The sequence below is a fragment of the Mesoplodon bidens genome (genome assembly GCF_964165515.1).
Source record: "Mesoplodon bidens genome assembly, chromosome: 6".
Lineage (NCBI taxonomy): Eukaryota > Metazoa > Chordata > Mammalia > Artiodactyla > Ziphiidae > Mesoplodon > Mesoplodon bidens.
The window spans coordinates 7,891,473-7,915,816 of record NC_138162.1 but is presented as its reverse complement, the minus strand read 5'-3'; the positions used below and the strand labels follow the sequence as shown (position 1 = coordinate 7,915,816).

The 24,344-nt window shown below is 55.7% G+C and overlaps 1 protein-coding gene across 2 annotated transcripts in view; it reads right to left on the bottom strand.

The window, feature by feature from the left end:
- Positions 1 to 1,594: 1,594 nt before the first annotated feature.
- The window catches only part of EEIG1 (estrogen-induced osteoclastogenesis regulator 1), a 37,391-nt gene continuing 14,641 nt past the window's right edge, over positions 1,595 to 24,344 (bottom strand). For both annotated transcript variants that reach the window (XM_081236579.1, XM_081236580.1), the window contains 10 exons: positions 13,919 to 14,039; positions 13,699 to 13,728; positions 11,158 to 11,274; positions 9,360 to 9,406; positions 9,052 to 9,203; positions 6,838 to 6,942; positions 6,554 to 6,749; positions 5,966 to 6,087; positions 5,801 to 5,870; positions 1,595 to 4,384 (listed from right to left, as the gene is read on the bottom strand). In XM_081236579.1, the coding sequence (XP_081092705.1) occupies positions 4,339 to 4,384; positions 5,801 to 5,870; positions 5,966 to 6,087; positions 6,554 to 6,749; positions 6,838 to 6,942; positions 9,052 to 9,203; positions 9,360 to 9,406; positions 11,158 to 11,274; positions 13,699 to 13,728; positions 13,919 to 14,039 (1,006 nt within the window). In that variant the 3' untranslated portion in view covers positions 1,595 to 4,338. The remainder of the gene's footprint in view (positions 4,385 to 5,800; positions 5,871 to 5,965; positions 6,088 to 6,553; positions 6,750 to 6,837; positions 6,943 to 9,051; positions 9,204 to 9,359; positions 9,407 to 11,157; positions 11,275 to 13,698; positions 13,729 to 13,918; positions 14,040 to 24,344) is intronic.

The window sequence follows — 24,344 nt, the reverse complement described above, 5'->3', positions numbered from 1 at the left end:
CCCCTTACCATGCCAAGCTTCCCTGGCGACCCTTCGGGTGTCCTCTCTTCACTGCATGAATGAGGCTAGGGTGACCCTCCCTTCCTTCACCGTCTGCCTCTCGGGCCCTGGGTGTCCTGCAGCCCAGGCAGGTCTTCGGACTGGGCCGGTGTGTAGGCCCCTCCCTAGGCTTGGAGGCCAGATCATCTTCGATGTCTCCTCCAGCTCCGAGGTCCGGAACACTGTCTCCTCACAGCTCATGGGGCTGGCTGCTTCTCCCGCATCAGGTCTCACTGGGATGCCACACATCCCAGGGAAGTGACCTTCACAGCTGGGCAGGGTTGCCTCCTCTGTGCTCCATAGACCCAAGTCTGGCTCCAGGATGACACTTATCACTGCGTTTTAATTAGCTGATTTACTTGTTGAGCTGGCCCACGTGACTGCGAGCTCCCTGAGATTAGCATCTGTGGTCACTGCTGTATCCCCAGTGCCCAGAGTGAGGCTTGGCACCAGTAAGGGCTTTGAATCAGTCAACCAGCTTTAAAATTTTGGTGACTTCTGGAATGCTACAGAGGACAGCGTGTGGAGACTCCAGGCCTCCTGAGGGGTTGTGTGGAGGCTCTCCGTGTGTTATCTTCACTTGGGGGGCGGGGGCACACAGAGATCGGGTCTGAACCGGGCATGACGTGCTCCTGCTGGCAGCATCTGTCTCCTTGGGTCGTCCAAGCCCATCACAAAGCTGAGAGGGACTTTTTTCCCCCTACCACTTTGTATACTGATTTTTCACTAAGCATTACTGTGTCCCAAAGGAGCCACCTGTTTTTCACCTATAGCCCAATTCCTTCCCTCTCTGTCTCAGGAGAATTTGAGCTCAGCCAGGAGTCACCTTTTCCCTCCCCAGGTGTGCACAGACCAGAGGAAGGGACTGAGAATCAGCCTCCAGGGTTGACAGGGACCATGGGTGGGCATCAGCACTAAGAAAGGGTGGGGACAATGCAGTGCTGTGGCAGGGACAAGGCCTGGTAGTCTGGTCCCTTCTGGCTTGTCCAAAGCCCTGAGGATTCCTGCCACTTCTGAGCTCATTAAAGGCCCAGGGTGACTTGCCTTTCCCAGAGCTTGGCTAAGTCAGCTCTTCTGGGGCAGAGAGTGAGGGGTGGTCCCGGCCTGGAGACGGTGCTGGCCTGTGGCTTTAGAGAGGCTGGGGAAACGCTCAGCACCTCCCAGTGTCTAGCTCCCTAGGAAGGCCTGTATACCCACTTTCTCATTTGATTCACAACCCCATTTGCAGCTGAGAAAACTGAGGCACAGTTGTTTGTCCTCAGGCATGCCTGTTAGAGGCTCTAGGGAGGTTAGAACTTGGGCTCTGAGGTCAGAGCTGCCACCCCGTAGGTGGGAGACTGGCAAGAAACTGCCCTTCTGGGCATCTGTTTCCTTCCCAGGAATCTGTAGTAGTAACAGTGGTGGTAATTGTGATAATTACAGTCAGGACTTTGAGAACCCCAGCCACCAACATCTCCCCCACCCCCCGCATGTCACCTTATACATCCTGCTTCCTTCTGATGCCGTCTGTGACCCTGACTGCAACTCAGTAAAACAAACAAAAGCCAACATGCCATAACAAACAAAAACTGCAACATTTAATTTTTTTTCCCCCCAAACCAAGACACTGACACTAGGTTGATTTCCCTTTACAATGTTATTTTCTACAATAGAAGCTGGGACAGAGATACAAACACAGCCCACTGAATCAGGGGGTGGTGGTATAACATTCTGTTAGAAAGGAGGGGTGTTAAAAAAAAAAAGACCTCCCCTCCCCCCATCTCCCTCCTCACCTCCCTAAAGAGAGGAAGCCATGGACATTCTCCATCCTGGCAGATCATGCCACGTGGTCAGTTTGTGGGGTGACCAGAAAAAAAAAAAAAAAAAAAAAAAGCTAAAAATACTGTAGACCTTTATTTCTTTTCTTTAAATCTCTTAGTAAAAACGTTAAACTGTCTTTCAAGAAGATTCCAAACTGGCATTGCATAGACCAATTCCTTTCCAAAAATATCTCTAATATAATCTTTCTATCTCTCTCTATATATATAGGATTTTAAGTCCGAAGCTGTGGGCACCTAATGGGAATTCACTGAGCTTGAGGGGACCAGAGGGCCGAAGAAAGAGTTCCCACGTGGGGATGAGGCCAGGGCTCCAGGCCTCCGGCTCCAGCCAGCATTAATTTGGTTGTGGCCGAATTCTGTTAGTCCAATTACCCTGGCCCAGGGCCTAGCGTGGGAGGGTGTGGCAGGCTCTGTCTCCTTCTGGGGTGACTGTCAAGTTCAGACCTCGCCTAGGGTGGGGCTGGGGTTCCTGGTTTGGGGAATTCTCCCCAACAGCACCAAAGCCAGCTATTTTATGTCTGAAGCCCCAGAACTTTGAATCAGACCCCAAATACACCCTGAATGCGTCTCCTCACTGGGCTGAGGTTATGAAGATACAGAAGGGAAGGACAGCATTCCCCCATCTTCTGGGGGTCACTTCAACTGGAGACAGTGCGGCCAGCTCCCTTTTAAAGTGCCAGGTGTCTGTGGGGCAGGAAGGGACCCGCAGAGCTGACCAGAGCCTTCTCCACCAGAGCAAATGCTCCGTCCGGCCTCAGCAGGCACCTTCTAACATTCATTTTCTAAAAGTTAGGTAATTAAAAACAACAAAAACCCTAGAAATGCTCTGGTCCCAACGCCAGGAGGTTCCAAGACCAAGACTCCAATTCTTGCCAGTGGGGCAGAGGGCAAGGACCCCTCCCAGCCTGGGGAGGAGACGCCCCCATCTGCCCCCACCCAGATCCCCAGCCCTGCTGGGACCCAGCCAGCGGGTAGGGAGAGAACAGAACCACCTCCCCTCGCCTGGGGGAGGAGAAAATACCAAACTGTGAACTCTAAAAACGAAAAGAAAAAGGAAGGAAGGAAGGAAAGAAAGAAGGAAAAAAGAGGAAAGAAAGAGGAAAGAAAAGGAAAAAGGTATTGGGCCAAGTAAACACCAGCCTGCTGGGTTTATACAAAATGAGTGAAATTTAAGAGCGGCAGGGGGGTCTGTCCAGGGACTGGCTGGCAGTCAGAACCCATCTTCAAGCAAGTAACGAGGACTAGGAGGGGGAAAGTGCTGAGAGCAGAGGATTTAGGGAGGGGCGGGGGCGGGGGCAGGGCCAGACTGCCCCGCGCTGGGAAAACCCCATTAATGGACCACCTCGCCCTTGCCCAGAGAGGGGATGCCTTCAGAGGATGGCTGAGGCTTTTCTGGCCAGGAAGCCAGCTCCAGGCCAGGCCAGTCACAGCCCACCTGCCTCTCCAGCACTGGCCCCGGCCTGGGCCAGCTGACCCTGAGGGGAGAGAAAGGGTGCTTTGCCTGCCAAGCCCAGCCCAGCCAGGCCACTGACCTCCAAGGGCTTGGGAGGCACCTGCCCTGGCTTCCTACTGGAAGCCAGCTGCTCAGGACCCAGTCCCGGGAAGAGGGGAACCACTGTCCACGCTCAGACCTTTCTCAGCATGGGGCTCGGGCCTGAGCTGGAGCTAACTGGAGTGGGGAGGGGCAGTGCCACGTTCCAGCCGGGCTGCTAGGGCTGGGCTGCTGACTGCACAGCAGGCAGCGCCCAGGAATCCTTGGGAAGGGCTCAGAGCACAGGCAGGTGAGGGTCAGGGTGCTGTGCTGGAGACAAGCGTGTGCAAAGTGCAGGCTGCCAGGGCAGCAGGAGAACATTCGTTGCAGGGGGAGGTGGGGTCTCAATCTGGAGTGTGGGTGGGGTTTGAGGTCTTGGTTCCCAGGAGGAGGCCGCCAGCAGGTCCCCCGGGACACAGGGAAGGGACAGCTGAAGCACTGAGCAGTCAGAGGGCCATGGTGGCAGGATTCCAGGGGTGGACTGGCCCCCCAAGGGCAAGGGAGCAATGGAGCGAGGCCCTGCCAGGGCCACTGGCTGGACCAGTGCTCCTGGAGTGAGCAGGGACACAGAACAAGAGGCCCCTCAGCCACAAGCATCCTTGCATGTGCAGGAGCTGCTGCATGTCCTCGCCGAGGGGCCAGGTGGGTGTCCAGAGGGGCAGTCCCCGCCGAGTTTGTCTGGCCCACCTGCTTCACGGGCCTATGTGTCCTGCCCTCTAGTGGTTCAGAGGAGAATATTCACAGTGGTGCCCGGGGCCCGGGCGGACCATGAGCGTCCCAGCAATGATGGGAGGTCAATGGAATGATGCTTTGGGGCTGGAGTGCATGGAGCAGGCACAGATGAAATGCGGCACGGATGGTGATCCGAAGGGGAAGGTCCCTTGTGGAATGACTTGGGTCTGGACGCCTGTGAAGGCAGGGCCCTTCTCCAGCCTGGACGCCCGCTCCTCAATGGCTTTCAATCACGACTGGCTCATAGACCCCAGAGGAGACCCTGCGGGGAGAGACAGGTCAGCTTGTCATCCTCGATGGTCCTTTGCGCCAGGTCCTTTGGGCCAGGCCCTTGGAAGTACTTCACAAGCAGGCCCCATTTTGCAGAGAAAGAAACTGAGGCTCGGAGAAGTTGAATCACTTGCCCAGGGCAAAACAGATGTTAAGTATCGGAGTCTGTAGGAGTGCAGAGCTGGCACAGACCATGCCCCAAGCCCTCCTGAGCACCGGCAGCTCTCACGCTGGGGTGTGCTGCGCCCATCCTCACGACAACTCTGGCAGGGAGGGTCTGCAGCTAGCCCCACTTGACAGGTGAAGAAACTGAAGCTCAGAGGGATTATGAGGCTTTTCTAAAAGCGCAGTAGAAGGTTGGGGAGCTTGATCGGCTCCTCTCCCCACTGAGGGAGGCCAGGGCCACCCCTGGGATTGTGGACATTCAGGGCTCAGCATACAGCTCTGCAATGACCTTGCTGCCAAATAGATTGGTTCTTCCCGTCCTGCATCTCAGTTTCCTCATCCTCAGAGGGGGCTAGAGAGGGATGTCACAAAGCCCCAAGGAAGTGCCCTCTGTTTTCCTCTTGCCCACCCCACCCGGGGCAGCTGAGGCGGCCATGGAAAGATGGCAGTTGCAATTTCAAGCCTCAGCCAGTAGGGGTCAGCAGAGCAACACCAGAGGGCAGGTCTGGAGCCCCTGCATGGCCCAGCAAAGCCCCCTTCTCGCACGGGCCGGAGATGTTAAATGGGCACTTTCCCACCTGGCCCACAGGAACCAGGGGAAAAGGCTTCAGCACAGCCCCGCAGGTGGGAAGCTCTACCACTCACTCATTCATTCAGTGAGCCAGGCACACAGCACGCATGCTGTAAGTGAATGATCATGAGAGGGCACTCTATAAAACTGTAGACTTCAAGTCCAAGTTTGATCCTACCACCTCCTCATCTCTGAACATCATGCAGCAGAAATCTGTGTTGCTCACTGACGTATCCCCAGCACCTAGGGATAGCTCAGTACCTGGTGTGTCGCTGGTGTGCAATAAACATTTGTTCAATAAATAAACGAGTCATCATCATCATTTTTTTAGGAGTTCCCAGATCCAGGAGGAAGGGAAAGAAAAGTAGAATCCAAAATAAAGATGTATTAAGCCCCTGCTATGTGCCAAGCCTTGTGCTGGGCACTTACCAAGGTTCCTCAGAACCCCCAAAACCAAACCCAGGGCCTTTGTCCCAGGTTTCCAGGTAAGGTGGTGTGGTCCACATCATTTGACAGATGGGGAAACTGAGGCTCAGAGAGAAGTGACTGGTCCAAGGTCACACTGACAACAGTTGGCATTCAAAGCTAGGTCAGTGGGCTGCAGAGGCCATATCCTCTCACCACTATGCCCCAGAGCCACACTCGTGACCCACCCAGAACCTCCAGCCCTACCTGTTGGCCAGCTGGATGCCACTCAGGGTGGTGGAGCCATCGCGGCTCACGAACAGCCGGAGGTTGCTGTCTGTGGGGACACAGGGAAGGATGGGGGCTGAGCGGGGCGGCGCCGCCAGGGAGCCCCTGGGCGTCGTCCCTGGCCCGCCGGCGTGGGCAGCTCACCCTCAGTATTGCTGCCGTCCGTGAAGTCCTGGCTCTGCATGATCTTCTCCACGATGTCGTCAGCGTCAATCCGCGTGTCATCCACCCAGGTCGGGTGGCTCTCCACGGAGTCCTTCTTCCTCCTGGGGCGGGGCGGGGGGCAGAGTCACACCAGTCAGGGCAGCAACAGGCACGACGACGACAGGACCAAGCACCCGCAGCACTCAGAATGCTCAAAGTGCACGTGAGAGCTGGTCCAGACTGTATTCATTTAACCCTCACATCAAACCCTATGTGCGGAGGCTGCTACGACCTGGTTTTACAGAGGAGGCCACAGAAGCCCTGAGAGGTTAAGTACCAGCCTCTGAGAGGCTGCAGAGCAAGGGAGCAGACGGGGACAGAGGGGACACTAAACCGCACGCAGCAACAGCTCACTGAGCATGCGTGCCAGGCCGGGGCGCCGCGCTGGCCAGCGTCAGCTGGTTGAATAGCCACGCCCACGCCACTGCGGCAGGGGCCCCCTTGTCCCCCTGTTACAGATGGAGAAGCAGAGGCTCAGGGAGCCACCGGCGGGGTCTGCTGTCCAGGAGCACGTATGGTGAGACTTACCGAAACGAGCGGTCTGACAGATGTGGGGGCCGGGGTGGCCGCGGCGGCTTCTCGGGGGCCCGGTGCTCACGCTCGCCGCCCTCGGGACCCTCCACAGCTATGCTGAGGCCGCCCGAGGCGCTGCTGCTGGTGGACGTGTTCCGGCGATGCGTCAGGTCCGAGAGGCTGGAGGAGCGCGAGTGCTCGGTGCTGTAGCCTGCAGGGCGGTCGGGACGCTGATTACCGGGAGCCGGGGGGCCAGGGAAGGTGGCAGGCCAAGGGCAAGGGGCGGGGCGGGCACTCACCAGAGATCTTGGACTGCTGGCTGGCGTAGCTGGAGTTGCGGGAGTGGCCGGAGTGGAACACCTCCTCGGGGCTGGAGAGGTTCTGGTCCGGCTCCTCTGGCACCCCTGGAAGCCGGGTAGGGGCAGGGGTTACCAGTGTGCCCGCCCTCGCCCTTGCTCGTCCTCTGAGTGTGGCGGGGGTGGGGCTGGGGGGTGGAGAGCACATTATGTATTTCCATTTAAGAGACTGAAAAGCTGAGGTCCAGGGGAGCAGCAGCAACCTGCCCCGAGCCGCAGGTCACCACTCGAACCCAGGGTCATTCGTTTATTCCACAAATATCTGTTGGGGACATCTTCCATGCCGGGCGCTCTACCGGGTGCTGGGAACAGGAGACGTGGTGTCACAGGCACCCGTGGTGGGAAAGAAGAATGTTGAACAAAAATGACCCATGATTAACCACAACTGGCGAATGGTGCAGAGTAGGGAGCATATGGGGGGGGTCTGACCCAGCCTGGAATCAGGGAAGGCTTCTCTGAGGAGGTGGCCTTAATGCGAAACCTTCAGGATGTGTGGAAGGGAGCAAGCCAGAAGGGAGCAGCATCAGGGGAAGGGCCTTCCAGACAGAGGGAACGGCATAAGCAAAGGCCCTGAGGCTCGAATGGGCTTGGGTCTGTGTAGCTGGAGTGGAGTGAATAAGGGGGTGTGGGAGGTGGGGAACACACTTTCAGGCAGTGACAGCAGGAGATTCCAGGGAACCAGGCAGGGTCTGCCCAGGGCTCCATGAGTCACCCCCCCCACCCCCACCCCAACCAGTCCTCCTGGTCCACACAGGAAGCAAGGACTCATCCATCCTCTCTTCGGAGATGAGCACACCCAGGCCATAGCATGGACCCCAGGCCTGCCTGTGTCCCCACCCAAAGCCACATGGCTTTTCAAGTCAGCAGGTTCTCTGCATCTGAGGAGTTGCAGAAGAGGGAGAGTGAGAGGCAGAAAACCAGCTATAGAGGCTTGTGGGGGCTCAAATCCCACCCCCCGTGGGAGAGGCACCTCTTCTACTTTGCACAAGAGGCCCCATATTTGCTGGAGTGGCCTGGTCCCCAGATCTCTCCTCTGGGGACCCCCACCCTGAAGCTGGAGAGAGCAATGGAGCTGGGGAGCCCCCACTCCTGCATGCAGCCCCCAGCTCTGGGCCACACTAGGCTGGGTGTGCAGGAAAAATGGGAGTGGAGGGAAGCTGGCCCTTAGGGTCAGACGGTCCCTCACTGCTCCCATCCCCTGGGGGCAGAATCACCCAGCAAACAGGGCCTGAGGCCCTGTGCCCTAATTACCCTTGTGGCACAAATTAGGGCCCCCGCGTGCCACCTTGCTTACTGATCAGCTAAGGGGCAGTCCTCCTCCCAGCTCTGAGCTCACCCCCAGGGAAGGGGTGCAGAGGCCAAGGCTCATGCTCTGAGGGGCCTGCTTCACCCCGCACAGCACTCAGGGTTGGCGGGTGGTGCAGGCTGGAGCTTTCTCTCCTGGTATCACCTCCCCCTCTCAATTGCCACACTGATTCCTCTGGGGATTCAAGCTCATTTGCATTTTTCATAATATTAGTAATAATGATAATTTAACAAAACACGTGCTGGGAAATACAGAGGACATACTATGTGCCAGGCAAGGCACGCACGTACGTTTGCTCAGTTCATCCCCAGAGCAACCCAAGATGTGATTGCTACTGCTGATCCCATTTTGCAGAGGAGGACGCTGGGACCTGGAGAGGCAAAACGGCCAGTCAAGGTCACGCAGCAAGTAGCAGAGCAAGAGCTCACAGGACATCCCTCTGCCAGGAACACTGCACACCACACCCCAGATTCAGCTCAAATGACACCCCTTCAGGGAACTTTCCCCGGTCGTCCCCAGGCGGACACCTTCTGTGTCTTTCTGACACCTCTCGTCACAGCTGTAGGTGGACATGCATTTGACATATTTATTGTCTCATTGACACCTGTCTCTCCTGCTAGGCCAGGGACCTGGTTAGTCTCGGTCCAGGGCGCTGCTGTGATCCTGGGGCCACGCAGAGAGCCCGGATCACAGGAGGGGCTCAGATGCCTGCCTAATGGAAGCGTGGGTGGGTGCACGCCATCCCACTAGCCTTCCCTTCTCAGCAAGCATCCCCCTTGGGACCTAGGGATATGGGGAGGTAAAAGCCTTCGGCCATGGGAGGGGTAGGGAGGGCAGGTGAGGAACAGTACCTGAGCTGAGGATGGTGGGCCGGGCCTTGGGGGGCCGGGACCCTGTCAGGGAGTTGCCACTGCCACCGCTGCTGGTCCCGCCACCCTTACACGTCAGCTGCAGGGAGGAATCCTGGCCTGGGATGGAGATGGACTTGGCAGTGGACGGCGGCCTTGGGAAGACAGATGGGTGTGACCAGAGTGCCCCACTTTGGGGTCAGAGAAGACAGGGGAACCCAAAAGCCTGGAGGAGGGGACAGTCCCTTGTCCCCCCTCCCCGTGTCCAGGACAGAGCCCCCACCCCTCAGGCGCCCTGCACCAGCACTCACGTCTTGAAGCAGGGGTCTCCAGAGAGCAGGAACATTCCAATGGTGACCTGTGCAAAAGCCGGAGAAATCAGCCACGCCCCATCCACCCCCCAGCCCAGGCGCCCGGCCTCCCTGTGGCCTCCCTGCTCTGGCTTCAGATGGGCTTGGACTCTGATCCTATCTCTGTCCCTTGCTGGCCCTGGCGAAGCCACCAAACTTCAGTGAAGCCCAGTTTCCTCGTGCAGGGGACAAAACTGATCCTAACGCCTACCTCGTGGAATAGTGGAGAGGATGCCGGCAGCTGGCACGGAGTGAGTGAGGAGGGAAAGTCAGCTACTGTCTTTGCAAAACTATAACTAGACTGTGAGGCCCTCGAGGGAGGAGCCACAGACACTCCCCGTCCTCTGTGCCCCTCGCAGCCCTCAGAGCAGGTGAGCAGGTGGGAGGGAGGCTCTCGATGCCTGCGCGGTGGGGAGGGGTTCACAGATTCTAACACAGAGGGCAGGGGCTTGTGAAAGTTTGTTGAATAAAGTAAAGCAAGAAGCCATTAGAAATGTAACATCCACTTGGGCAAAGATTTTGGCAATGGTCTGAACAAGGCAAGGTTTGGGTCCCCAAATCTGAGCTGGGGCGGAGCGACAGGCAGAGGGGTGATGGGGTGGGAGAGAGGTGCTCAGATCCCAGGGACACCTCTAACAACAATGGTGACCGCTGGGGTGAGGCTTTGTTTTTAATGGATTGTTTCACTTGGCCATGATAGCAACCTACAAAGTACGTGATGGCCCCAGGCTGTAGACGAGGGAACTGAGACTCAGACTCAGGGGAAGGGACTGCTCAAGGCCCTGCAGACAGGATGTGGGGGAGATGGCCTTGAACTGGAGGCCACCTGCCCTTGGGGCCTTCATCTGGCCTGAGGATGCACTGGGCCACTGGGGTGAGGCTGAAAGGGCTTGGCTCTCACAACAACTAGCCTGGACCTTTTCGGGTGCCTCTGGTTTCTTTGGCAAAAGGCCCAGGATGCCCCAGAGCCCTTGCCTGCCACCCCTTGCCCGGCTCTGCCAGGCATAACATGCTCCCGCTGGGTCAGCTCGCAGAGGTGTGGTTACAACAAGACTGTTTTCTCAGCCAGGTGGAAGGGTGTGGGGACGAGGAAGAGAGGCATGCTGGCAGCGGATGCCCAGATATCTCTGTCCCAAGAGGCCAAAGAGGCAGCTGCCTGGGGGGAGGGTGATGCCCCGGCTGGAAGCCTTCCTGTGGCTGGGCCCTCTGAGCAGCTGCCTGGCTCTGCCAGGTCCGGGGATGGCAGTCCATCTGCTCACTGATGCTCTGGGAGCTCAGGCTGCCTCATGACGTGTGGGCAGTGGTTAGGAGCTGGACCGCAGGGTCAAGTGCCAGCTCTGCTTGTGACCCAGGCGGATGATCTAACCTCTGTGCCTCAGCCCCCTGCGGTGCAAAACTGGGGCCAATGATAGATACCACACCCCATGGGGCTGTTGTCAGACACCACGAGATAAGGGGTGGTAAGCACTCAGCCATGCTGAGCTCACCGAAAGTGCTCACCAAAGCGTTAAAGAGACTATTGGGTCTACCCCTGACCCCTGATTATGGATGGGGAAACTGAGGCCAGTGCCTGAGTCAGGACTTCGATGGTGGTTTCCTGACCCCAGGGCCCACGTCTTTCCCAGGGTCTCTCACTGCCTGTCTGGGGTGAGAACCTGTATTCTTAACAACCGTTCAGGGGACACTGACACTGACAAGGAGCACATTTGCCCCCGCCCCCTGGTGGGAGGGGGCGGATGGGGCAGCAGAGCCCTGGTACCTTGAGGATGGAGTTGTCCTGTCGGGTGTTCTTCGTGTCGTATCCCTCCAGCAGGCAGCAGCGCACCGTGGAGCCCGAGCCTGCGAACTCCGCCAGGTTCAAGTCGGCAAAGCCCAGCTGTGGGGACAGAGGAGAGGGTGGGAGGCTGAGGGGAGTGTGGGCGCATGGCTGGCAGCCCAAGGGTTAGCTTGGCAAGGTGGGATGGGGAGGGGAGGCAGGGCCCTCGGGCCCACCCCACGGCCCGGAATGACTGTTGCATAACCGGCACCCAAGGACAGAGGCCCGGGCTGGCGGCTCCAACGTGGCAAAGCCAGGAGCTCACATCCCTGAGCTGCACAAAGCTCCCTTTGTGCCGTGTCCCAGCGTGCACCAGGGCAGCGCCCAAGATGAAAGGACATTGTTGTCTGTGACACAGACGCATTGTTCCCTGGGAAACAAGGCCGTGCTGTGGGAGCCACCAGGCCAGCGGACAGGAGGGGAGGGAAGGCCCGTGGGAACCTGGCGTTCGGCTGCGAGGGTGGAGGGCACTGCAGGGTGAGCAGGAGACCCCGGCGGGAGCTGGAGTGAGGGGCTGGTGGGAACTCCCAGCTGCTACTGCGATGCAGAAGGGAGCAAGGGATGCGGAGGGATGCGGAGGGAAGCGAGAAAGTGTGAGAACATGGTGTACGAGCTGAGAAGGCCTCCTGGGTGGAAGCCAAGTCTGCCAGACCTGGAGGGTGAGGTTGGGGGGATGCTGGGCTTGGCGACTTGGAAGACGAACCAAGCCAATCAGGGACATTCATTGAGCACCTGCTGCATGCAAGTCTCTACTGCAGAGCTTAGGGCACATGCTTCAGACAAGGAAACTAAGGTTCAGAGCGGGGAAGTGACTTGCTCAGGGGCTCACACACCTTAACCGGCAGAGCCAGAACTGACATTAGGCCTGATCAGTGTCAAGTCTCACCACCTTTCTGGGCCTCAGCTTCCTCCTCTGATTAAGGGGAGCTGAGCCTGTGGTGGAGATTTGATTAAAGAATGGAAGGGAAGGGCCTGGCAGGTCTGACATGTGACATAGCAGGTTTGTGGCGGGGAGGGGGAAGGAGGTGGGAGTTTCGGCTGTTTGCTGGCAGTTTCTTTCCTGGCTGTCCTTCACCCACATGCATCAACGGGAGGAGAAATCTCCACTCCGAGAGCATCTTCCACAGCCCGGTTCTAGCCACCCTGCCCTCTGCTTCTGGAGAGGGCATCAGCACCCTGGCCAAGGCGGAGTACAAGGCCTGGTCCACTGAGCTTCCTGGGCTCTGGTCGGTGGGAAGGAACACGCCCTGCACAGCACCTCCCTCGGGCTCTCCACGCAGAGTGAGGTGAGGCAGAGGCATGTCCCCTCTGGACTGACTGAGCCCACCCCCTGCTGCAGGGCGCCTCCCCAGGCCACAGAGGGTGGGTGAGAGTCCCCACGAGAAGGGGGCTTAGGGCAGAGCAGGCTGATTCAAAGCCAGAGGTAACCCTTGCAGAGCCGTCTTCCCCCACCTTCCCCAGTGGAAAAGGTTTTAATGCGTAGGCCTGAACTGTCTGTGGGCACAGGGAAAGCCCGGCAACCACACAGATGTGCAACAGCAGGGCCTGGCTGAGCCCTTTTCACCCAGCCAAACGATGGGCCCCGCCACTGTTAGACAGCAAAAGGAAATTTGTGATGACACAAAAACATGCCCATGATGTACTGGTAAGTAAAAAACCAAGTTGCAGAATCTGTTTAGAACAAGTCCCTCTTGTGAATTTAAATATCATATCACCTGCGTGTGCGCAAGTACACACATAGGGTGCTCCTTGTATGATCCTCTAAACCATATGCACACGTTTTATTCACTGCTCTGGATGTATATTTCATGCTTTTTTTTTTTTTTCTTAAAAGGTCTGGAAAGACCCTAACAAATCAAAATGGTGGAGTCTGAGGAGGAGGCCTAGAGAGAAATAGGGTGGAAACCACCCTTTCACTCTGAAAACCTCTGTCCCATTTGTGCTGCAACAAGCATCCACTGCCTTTATGTTAAGTGCAAAGACTATCAATAAAGATATTTCAAAAAACTAGGGACTTCCCTTGTGGTGTAGAGGTTAAGAATCCACCTGCCAATGCAGGGGACACGGGTTTGAGCCCTGGTCTGGGAAGATCCCACATGCCGAGGAGCAGCTAAGCCTGTGTGCCACAACTAATGAGCTGCGCTCTAGAGCCCGTGAGCCACAACTACTGAGCCCACGCGCCTAGAGCCCGTGCTCCTCAACCAGAGAAGCCACTGCAATGAGAAGCCCACACACCGCAACGAAGAGTAGCCCCCCGCTCACCGCAACTAAAGAAAGCCCGCGCGCAGCAATGAAGACCCAACACAGCCAAAAATAAATTTAAAAAAAAGATATTTCAAAAAATATATATATCTCATGGAGGGCAGGGTGTCTTCTGTTTGGGGCAAGAGAGGCGGCTGGAGGTTCATCTAGGAGCTTCTCTCATGCCTGTCCCATCCACCCATCCCGTCCCACCCCGCCACCCCTTCACATGGCCCCGCTTACCTTGGAGTAAGCCTTCCCACCTTTCAGCTCCTGCATGGGAAACAGACAAAGGCAGCAGGATGACTAGGGGATCCCAGGGACCTCATGGGTCTCCCCAGTCCACCACCCCCCATCTGACTCCCAGGGAAGGAGGACAAGAAAAGGGGTTGACTGACTCACTCCGGGCATGGGCCTAAAGCCGGCAGCCCAGTGGCCCTACCAGCGCCCCCTGGCCTCTCACCTTGCGCACCGACACGCGGAAGATGCAGGGGTCCAGCAGGCCGGTGGCCGGGTTGGCACTCATCTTACACACGAAGGTGAACCTCTTCCGCCACCGCACACAGTTCTCTTGCACCTCCTCCCTGCGGGTCAGAGGGACGGTGAGCGCAAGGGTGCAGGGTCCACTTTTAGGGAGGTGAGGGCCCTGCTACCTTTGGGACGGGGAGGGAAACTCTCACTTTTCACTTTGTATCACAAAGTGACTGTATTTTCATAACAAGAATCTGCTTGTTGTACGTGTTATAAAAAAAACAACAAACAGGGGCCTCCCTGGTGGCGCAGTGGTTGAGAGTCCGCCTGCGGATGCAGGGGATACGGGTTCGTGCCCCGGTCTGGGAGGATCCCATATGCCGCGGAGCGGCTGGGCCCGTGAGCCATGGCCGCTGGGCCTGCGCGTCCGGAGCCTGTGCTCCGCAACGGGAGAGGCCACGACAGTGAGAGGCCCGCATACCGCAAAAAGAAAAAAAAAAAATAATAATAATAATAAAAAAATAAAAATAAAAATAAAAATAAAATAAAAAAAAAACAAACACATAAAAATAAAAAATGAAAAAAACACAAGGCGAGGGTGAGATCAGGCTGGGGGCGGCTGTCTGTTTCCAGCACTGCCTGTCCCACCCCCAACCTTGCTCTGGGGTCTTAAGTAGCTCCTTTGGCCGCCATTACCTCCCTCCAGCTGGACTGCCGCTGGCCCTCTCAAGTGAGCCTCACAGCGGTGTTGCCAGGACGGACTCCTAGCCCTTTTTACAGATGAAGAAACTGAGGCCAGATAAACTGCCCAGTCCTGCCCAGCCAGGAAACAGCTGGCCCTCAGCCCAGTGCTGCCTGGCTCCAGAGCTCCCTTCTTCACCAGTAATAATAACAATAATAATAATAACAACAGCTAACGCTCACATGGTACTTCTGTGTGCCAGGCACCACCCAAAGCACTTCACAAAACCAGCTGCCACAGGAGCCTTCTCCAAGTGCTGGCGATCCAAGGTCACGCTAACCCTCCCAGCAACCGTCTGGGGCAGCTACTACCCGTAGTCCAAGCCCACGTTCAAGGAAACCGGGAGCTCTAGGGCTAAGACCCTGGCCCGAGGCCCACCACTGGCAGAGCAGAGCAGGGACTTGAACCCAGGCAGCCTGGCTCTGGTGCCACGTGCTCAACCCTCCCCACTGGGTCAGGGCAGGGTGGGGGAGGGGGTGCTGTCTTTCCAGCCCCTGGAGCGCCTCCTGGACCTGAGGAGCATGACCAAGCCCACCAATTCTGCACCCCCCGCACTGGGGAGGCACCCTGGGCCCTGGGGGTGAGTGGGAGCCAGTGGGAGCAGTCCCCTGAGCCTCTCCAGCTGCCTCAGGGGCCGGTGGGCCCCGGGGGTGGCAGCGGCACGTGCTGGAAATGAGCCCCCCTGCCACGGCAGGACGCGCTCAGGAAGGGAGGGGCAGGCGTACGAGACATGATCTCCAGCCTCATCCCACTAACAGGAACGGCGAGTGGACAGCTGAGGAAGTGACCGCTCCGCACCCTGGAGACCGGAGGGGCTCGGGTTAATGGCCAGACGGGGGCCCGTGGGCGGAGGGTCAGCACAGGTTGAGCATCCCCTGAACACGGGCTGGCCTGCTTCTCACGGCAACACTGGAAGGAGACTCTGTGCCACCCCTTCTACAGCTGAGGGCACTGAGGCTCCCGCAGACCACCCAAGGTCACACCCCCGGTGATGGACAAAGCAGGATCTGAACTCAGGACGGTCCAACTGCAGAGTCAGAGCGCTCAGCCATCACCATGGTTCACGGGTCAGGGGCTTGGGAAAGCCTGGCAGACAGAACCCCCTGGGGTTGTGGAGCCAGCAGCGCCCTAATCTGAACCCGAGGCGTCTACCCATGTCTCTGAGTCCCAAGTACGTGCCAGGTGCTGGATGCTGTGGTGGACTTGATTCACAGACTGACATCTGACAGTCACCCCACTGATGACTCAGTGTCACCAGGACAGGGTGGGGGAAGGGGTGAGTCAGGGAAGGTGACTGGCTGCAGGGAGGTGGCATTCAGGCTCAGACCCGAATGAAGAGGGGGGAGTAGCAAGCGGGGGAGACGGTTCCTGGCAGAGGGAATCGCATGAGTGAGGAACATACTCTTGGTTTCTCGGCCGATGAAAGCGCCCGAGCCAAGCCTCTATGAGGAGCTCCTTCCTAGCCCCACAAGTCTTTGAGGATGGGACCATGGCTTCCCCACATCCTGCCAGGGCTGTGACAAGAAGCAACAGGACTCAGTCGGGCAGACCTGGGCTCGCAGCCTCACACTCACTGTGCAACCTGGGCTGGGGCCAATCACCAAAATGCTCTGACCTTGTTAGGAAGGTGAGTGCAGCAACCCCTGCAGACTGGGGACAAACAGAAAAGGTCAGGGCTAGAGATGAGCGGGGGAGGAAGGGACAGCTCCCAACCCGCCAGCGGACATGGGCAGGGACCCTCAGGAAGCAGGTGCCAAAGGAGGAGTGGGAACCCTGGGCTGGAGCATCATCTGACCCAGCCATGGCGGCTCTCCTCATTCATTCATTCAAGTAACTGAGCACCAGTTGTGTGCCAGTCCCTGGTTCTATGCACTGGGGCCACAGCAATGACTAGCTTACATTTTGCTGGGAGTGGGAAGGAAGAACGAAAACTACCTCTTTTGGCAGATGACTTAATCTTGTATGTAGAAAATCCCAAGGAATCCACTAAAAAAACTATTAGAATACATGAGTTCAGCCAGGTTGCAATATACAAAAATCAGTTATTTCTATATACAGTACTAGTGAACATCCACAATGAAATGAAGAAAACAATTTCATTTACAATAGTATCAAAAAGAATAAATTTAACAAGAGAAGTACAAAACGTATACTCTGGAAAACTACAAACTACATTGCTGAAAGAAATTCAAGAAGATCTAAATAAATGGAAAGACATCCCACAGTCGTGGACTGAAAGATTTAATATTGCTAAGATGATAATACTCCCGGGCTTCCCTGGTGGCGCAGTGGTTAAGAATCCGCCTGCCAATGCAGGGCACATGGGTTCGAGCCCTGGTCCGGGAAGATCCCACATGCCGCGGAGCAACTAAGCCCATGCGTCCCAACTACCAAGCCTGCGCTCTAGAGCCCATGAGCCACAACTACTGAGCCCGCGTGCTACAACTACTGAAGCCCGCGTGCCTAGAGCCCGTGCTCCGCAACAAGAGAAGCCACCGCAATGAGAAGCCCATGCACGGCAATGAAGAACAGCCCCTGCTCGCTGCAACTAGAGAAAGCCTGCATGTAGCAACGAAAACCCAACATAGCCACACACACACAAAAAGATGATAATACACCCAAATTGATCTAAAAATTCAATATGATCCCTATCAAAATCTCAGCTGGCTTCTCTGCAGAAAATTGACAAGTTGATCCTAAATCTTGGAAGTTCAAAGGACCAGAATAATCAAAACAATCTAGAGAAAGTAGAACATAATTAAGGGATTCACATGTCTTGAATGCAGAACTTCTACAAAGCTACAATAATCAAGAAAGAGTGGTTCTGGCATAAGGATAGACACATAGATCAATGGAATAGAATTGAGAGTCCAGAAGTAAACCTTCACATTTATGGTCAGTTAATTTTCAACAGGGGTGCCAATGGGGGAAAGAACAGCCTTTTTAACAAACGTTGCTGGGACAACTAGATATACACGTGCAAAAGAATAAAGCAGGACTCACTTCTCACACCGTATACAATAAGTAATTCATAAGTTTAAGAGCTGAAACTATTAAATTCTGAGAAGAAAACATAGGGGTAACTCTTTATGATCTGGTATTAGGCAACAGTTTCTTAGATGTGACACCAAAAGTATAAGCAACAAAAGAAAAATATAGATATTTTGAACTTCATAAAAATTTTAAAATTTTGTGATTCAAAGAACACCATCAAAATAGTGAAGACAACCCACAGAATGAAAGAAAATATTTGCAAATCATATATATGATGAGATTTGTAGCTAGAATATATAAAGAGCACTTACAACTCAATAATAAAGACAAACAACCCAATTTAAAAATGGGTAAATGATCTGAATGGACATTTCTCCAAAAAAGATATATAAATGGCCAATAAGCACATGAGAAGATGCTCAACATCATTAACTATCAGGGAAACACAAATCAAAACTATATAACGAGTTACCACTTCACACCCACTAAAATGGCTATAATCAAGACAGATAATAAGTGTTGATGAGGATGGGGAGAAACTGGAACCCTCACGCACTGCCGGTAGGAACGTAAACTAGTGAAGCTGCTTTGGAAAACAGTCTGGCAGTTCCTCAAAAGGTTAACCATAGAGTTACCATACGACTCAGCAATCCTACTCCTAGGTATATACCCAACAGAAATGAAACATATGCCCACACAAAAACTTGTACACACACAAATGTACGCAGCAGCATTATTCATAATAGCCCAAAAGTGAAGGCAACCCAGATGTCCATCAACTGGTGAATGGATACATAAAATGTGGTATATCCATACAATGGAATATTATTCAGCAATCAAAAGAAACTGAGCACCTAAACATGCTACAATGTGAATTAACCTTGAAAACATTATGCTAAGTGAAAGAAGCCAGTCACAAAGAACTATACATTATATGATTCCATTTCTATGAAATGCCCAGAATAGGCAAATCCATAAGAGACAGAAAGACTGATGATTGCCAGGGGATGGGGGAGCTGGGAAAAAATGGGAACAACTGCTAATGGGTATGGAGTTTCTTATTGGGGTGATGAAAATGTTCTAAAATTGACTGCGGTGATGGTCACACAACTCTGTGAATATACTAAAAACTACCAAACTGTACACGTTATTATTATTATTTTTAATTATTTTATTTATTTTTGTTGGGTCTTTGCTGCTGCATGCAGGCTTTCTCTAGTTGCGGCGAGCGGGGACTACTCTTCGTTGTGGTGCACGGGCTTCTCATTGCAGTGGCCTCTCTTGTTGCGGAGCACGGGCTCTAGGCGCACGGGCTTCAGTAGTTGTGGCGTGCAGGCTCAGTAGTTGTGGCTCGTGGGCTCTAGAGCACAGATTCAGTAGTTGTGGCACACAGGCTTAGTTGCTCTGAGGCATGTGGGATCTTTCCGGACCAGGGCTTGAACTCATGTCCCCTGCGTTGGCAGGCGGATTCTTAACTACTGCGCCACCACGGAAGCCCCCAAAGTGTACACTTTAAATGGGTGAATTGTGTGGTCTGTGAATTACATCTTAATAAAGCTGTTACCAAAACGAAAACATGGTAGTTCAAATAAAGAGAGAAAAATGGAGAAAACAGAACAAGGAAGGTGGGTAGGGAGTACTGGATAGAGATGAGAAGGTGGGGGCTGCTACTTTGGGCAGGTGGTTAGGGAAAGCCCTTTGGCAGTGACGTCTGAGCAAGGTCTGGAGTGAAGTGAGGATGTGGGCTGAGCAAAGACTGGGGGAAGATCTGTCCTGATGCATGAACAGCAAGTGCAAAGGCCCTGAGGTAGAAACAAGCTTGGCAAGTGGAGAAGCAGCATGGGGGCCAGCGGCTGAACGGGACGGGGGAGGGGAGCAGAGGGGACGAGGCTGTCGAGGGAACAGGGGTAGGTCATGCCGGACCATGGTGAGAACTTTGAATCTTCCTCTGACAGTGCCTCTGTCTCGCCATTATGGATTCCGGTTTTAGGCAGAGGCTGAAAGCAGCCCTGAGGAGGTGAATGGAAGGGTGAAAAGAGCAGAATACTTCCCAAGCAGCCAAAGGCCCAAGCCTGAAAGCAGGGAAAGCTAGGGGGCGGCCAGGGCTCCCATGTGGACCCTCAGATCTCCGCCCGCCCCCTCCACTTGCTCGAGCCAGCCAGGAGTTGGAAGCAGCTGCTGGAGCCTGAGGAGGAAGCTCACAGTGCTGGGCGTGTTGAAACACCCAGAGGAATTAGGATTAGTGTCTGGGAACAAAAGCCGGTATCGAATCGTGGGCGCTCTCCCTTCCCCTTTGTGAGTCTGCCATGGGAACACCCGGCCAGGAAGCCTGCTTGACCGTGGTTCCTGCAGGCCTGGCCAGAGAAGGCCACGCGGAGCCCTCCCAGGCTCAGGTAACAGGCTGTTTCCTCTCCCCCTGTGGGAAGGTGGGCAGGGGCAGGGCTCACGGGATCAGCCCTGGGCCTCCCTCATGTTTCCACAGGGCTCTAAACACACACTCTTAAATGCCACCACTCCCATGGGACGAAGCTCAGAGCCTCGTCCTGGCCCACCCAGGAGGTCACAGCAAGGATAAAAACAAACACCCCAGCAGTGGCCATTCCCTGTGGGCCTACTGTGTGCTGCCTGGAACTCTTCAATGCTGCAAGTTGGGTGTTATCGTGGCCCACTTTACAGATGAGGAAATTGAGGCTGAGAAACTCACCCACAGCTACAGAGTGGTGAGGACCAGAGCCCGGCCTTGACTCCAGGCCCATCTGTGTCCAGAGCCAGAGATGGCACAGCCAGGACTCAACCCTGCAGCCGCTTCCAGAGCCTTCTGAAGACAGGGAGCTAGGCACCCTCAGTCAGGTGGTATGGGGTCTCAGGCACAGGGCAGGGATAATGGGGGGAGATGAAAGATGAGCACAGGCTCAGGGGTGGGGGTGAGGGGGCATTCATTAAAAAAAAAAAAAGACAGGAATTAAGATGCCAAGCAGGGGACCATGAGCCCCAGGTGGGAGCTTGCCAGGCCAGGTTTGAGGGAATCTCCGGGGCTTGATTCATTCAAAAATCTCTTATTAAGCACTTATTAGGTGCCAGGTACTGCTGAAGGCCCTAGGGACATAAACAGTGAACAAAACAGAAATTCCTGCCTTCAAGGGGCTTATAGTCTGGCAGCAGGAAGGAGACAGACAAAATAAGGCAAAAACACACAGATGGTGGTAAGTGCTATGGAGGAAAAAGGAACAGGGAAGGAGGCAGGCAGTGCCTGGGTTGGGGGCGCCTGAGGGAAAGACGGCCAGGGAAGGTGTTAATGGGAAGGTGACGTCTGAGCAAAGAGCCGAAGGGGGTAAGAGAGTGACCCACACAGATGCCTGGGGGAAGAGCAGTCCAGGCACGAGGAACAGTCAGTGCAAAGGCCCTGAGGTGGGAATATGCCTGACATGTTTAAGAAGGCACGAGGAGGGGCGTAGGAGGGGCGTAGGAGGGGCTTCCCTGGTGGGGCAGTGGTTAAGAATCCGCCTGCCAATGCAGGGAATATGGGTTCGAGTCCTGGTCCGGGAAGATCCCACATGCCGCCGGGCAACTAAGCCCGTGCACCACGGCTACTGAGCCTGTGCTCTAGAGCTCGCGAGCCACAACTACTGAGCCTGCGCGCCACAACTACCGAAGTCTGCGCGCCTAGAGCCCATGCTCCGCAACAAAGAGTAGCCCCCGCTCGCTGCAACTAGAGAAAGCCCGCGAAAAGAAGGCACGAGGAGGCTAGAGGCCAAAAAGCCACCCCAGGAACAGCAAAGGCCCACTGCAGCGCTGCTAAGAGCCCTGAAGGGTGACCGGGATCCTGAAAGCTGAGCACCGCTTGACACCAGCCATGACCTCGATGGACTGTGGCCCTGGGGGCAGGGACAGGGCCTGTGTGGGAAACGTGGATCTCTGCATACATTCCCCAACTCCCCAGGTGCAGTGAGCCAGAAAGAGGAAGAGCGTGAAAAAATTACAACAAATGAGCATCTATGACGAAAAACCATAAAGAAGATGCTCATTAAGAACACACGGGGGGGCTTCCCTGGTGGCGCAGTGGTTGAGAGTCTGCCTGCCGATGCAGGGGACACGGGTTCGTGCCCCAGTCCGGGAAGATCCCAGATGCCGCGGACCGGCTGGGTCCGTGAGCCATGGCCGCTGAGCCTGCGCGTCCGGAGCCTGTGCTCCACAACGGGAGAGGCCACAACAGTGAGAGGCCCGCGTACCACAAAAAAAAAAAAAAAAAAAAAAAAAAGAACACACGGGGGCTTCCCTGGTGGTGCAGTGGTTGAGAGTCCACCTGCCGATGCAGGGGACACGGGTTCGTGCCCTGGTCTGGGAAGATCCCACATGCCGCGGAGCGGCTGGGCCTGTGAGCCATGGCCGCTGAACCTGCGCGTCCGGAGCCTGTGCTCCACAACGGAAGAGGCCACAGCAGTGAGAGGCCCGCGTACTACAAAAAAAAAAAAAAAAAAAAAAAAGAACACACAAGACTGTGCATCCGCCCCCACCCCAACCCCTGCTTGCCCTGCTAACATGGCTCAGGACATGCTGAGAACTGAAATGTAAAGATGATGGCACCAAGCCCAAAGAGGACACCGTCCAGAGCCCTGGACTCCGGGCTCCCAAGCCGAGCGGCTTGTTCCACCTGCAAAGGGACAGGAGGAGACAATGGCTGAAGGAAGGAGGGAGCTCGGAGCAGGTCTGGCTAAGGTGGGGTGAGGAACCGCAGGGCCACTGTCTTCGTGTCTGTCCAAGAATTGTTTCTGTAATTGAACTTGAAATTGAAAAATGAGAAAAGGGTGTGAGGTTAGAAGAGCTGGTCAAAAGCAAAGGGATCTGAATGCCCATCTGCCTGATTCAAGGCCTGGGCCCACACTCACCCTCCCGGCAGGACCGGGCGCCCCTTGGCAAGAGATGAAGATGGCCTCCCTAGCCTGGGGTTTCAGGGCTTGAGTCCCCAGCTCCATGCTGCCAGGGATAGGTAATTACAGAGACTGGGTTTTCAGGGGAGTTTCGTTTTTAGCTTTAAGATACACAATTAGATGTCCAAATCCCAGAGAGGCAGGGCGAGCCCTCTCCACCCACCGCAGCCCGCTGGCAGAATTCGGCTCTTTCTGGGTTGTCCTGAAATAGAGCGGAGCATCCTGCCAGGCTGGTGTCTCCCTCGGAGCTCCCCTGGCCCCAGATCCCGACCAGGGCCTCTGTGATGCATCCACAAAGCCTCACTGTGGACGCCGGCTCGGTGCCAGGCCCACGTGGGTGTGGGGACACAACGGGAGCAGACCTCCTCAGGAGCCCCCGGCTGAGTGGGGAGACAGACTCACACAAAAAGCAACTGACAACTGCCACCAGCCTCCAGGGAAGTGGAAGGGGCTGCGAGGAAGCGGAACAGACTGGGGGCCTGACTTGGTCGGGGCAGTGACGCCATAGCTGGGACCTCTAGGCTGCGGTTGGCTGGGCGAAGACGCGGGGAGATGGCCCGGGTGGTGGGAAGAGTCCAGGAAGACCCAGAAGGAAGGAGGTGGCTCTCAGGAAGAGGTGAGAGAAATCCGGGGGGAGGGGGGTAATCAGGCAGGTGAGGGTAGGGCTGCATGAGTGACCCGGAGGCCCACCACCGGGAGCCTGGACTTCATCTGTGAAAGGGTGACGCTGCCCACCGCGTGGGGCTGTCGCATGACCCTGCGGTGCCGTGTCCAGCTCCTTTCTCCACTGCTCACCCAGAGGGGCGATGCAAGGAATTCTACCGGCACGATGGGTGTGTAGTAGCCACATCTTTCTAGCACCTGCCCTACCATATGTCAGTGACCCAGAAAGGCAGCTGGCCACCGTCGGGGCCCCACACAGATGGCACCTATCTGCCACCACTGCCTCCCCAGAGCTCAAGACAGAGCTGCACAGAGCGGGACCCTCGCTCTAGAACACTCGCTCCTGCCTCCCAGGTTCATCTTTAATTAGTCAACAGTAAAACCCAGTCCTGTTCATTGAGCTTGTTCTACAGGACATGTGTTTTATATACATGAGCAACGACCACAATCCTAGCAGGTATGTGCCAGTATCATTCCCATTTTACAGATGAAGAAACTGAGGTCCAGAGAAGGGCAGAACAAGCCCAAGCAAGGTTGGACTGAACAATAGGGTTGGATGCTGACCCAAGGCCACACCTTCACCTCTTCCCCATGTTGGCTCCCTTCAGAAGCAGGAAGGTGAGTGGACACCTGGGAGGAGGGAATGCTTCTTCCCAGGGGCCCAACAACTCGAGACGCCTCAAAGGCTGTGAAGGGCAGCAGACCGGGTTGAAGTGAGCCACCATCCTCGGCCTCTCAGATGGGGAAGTTTGGAACTCCCAGCAAAAGGCCACCCCAGAGTCCGGGTGCCATGGTTCCCCGAGGGTGGCTCACTGCCATTTCCCTAGCACCTGGCCCAGACCAGCCTCACTGCCCAGGAAATGCAGCAAGATCTCAGAGCTTTAGCACCCCCCAGTCTCCATCACGCAGGTGATGAGGGGTCAATTCCATGGGAGCCACCTCCTGGCCACAGGCTGCCCATGGCCCGCAGGGTCCTCACAGACAGGGATCATCTGGGGCCCCTCCCCGGAGTCGGAGTGAAGGCACAGCCAGCAGTGGTCTCAGAGCAGGAAGCTGAGAAAAGGGAAGCCGGGGTACCAGTGGGGAGCCGT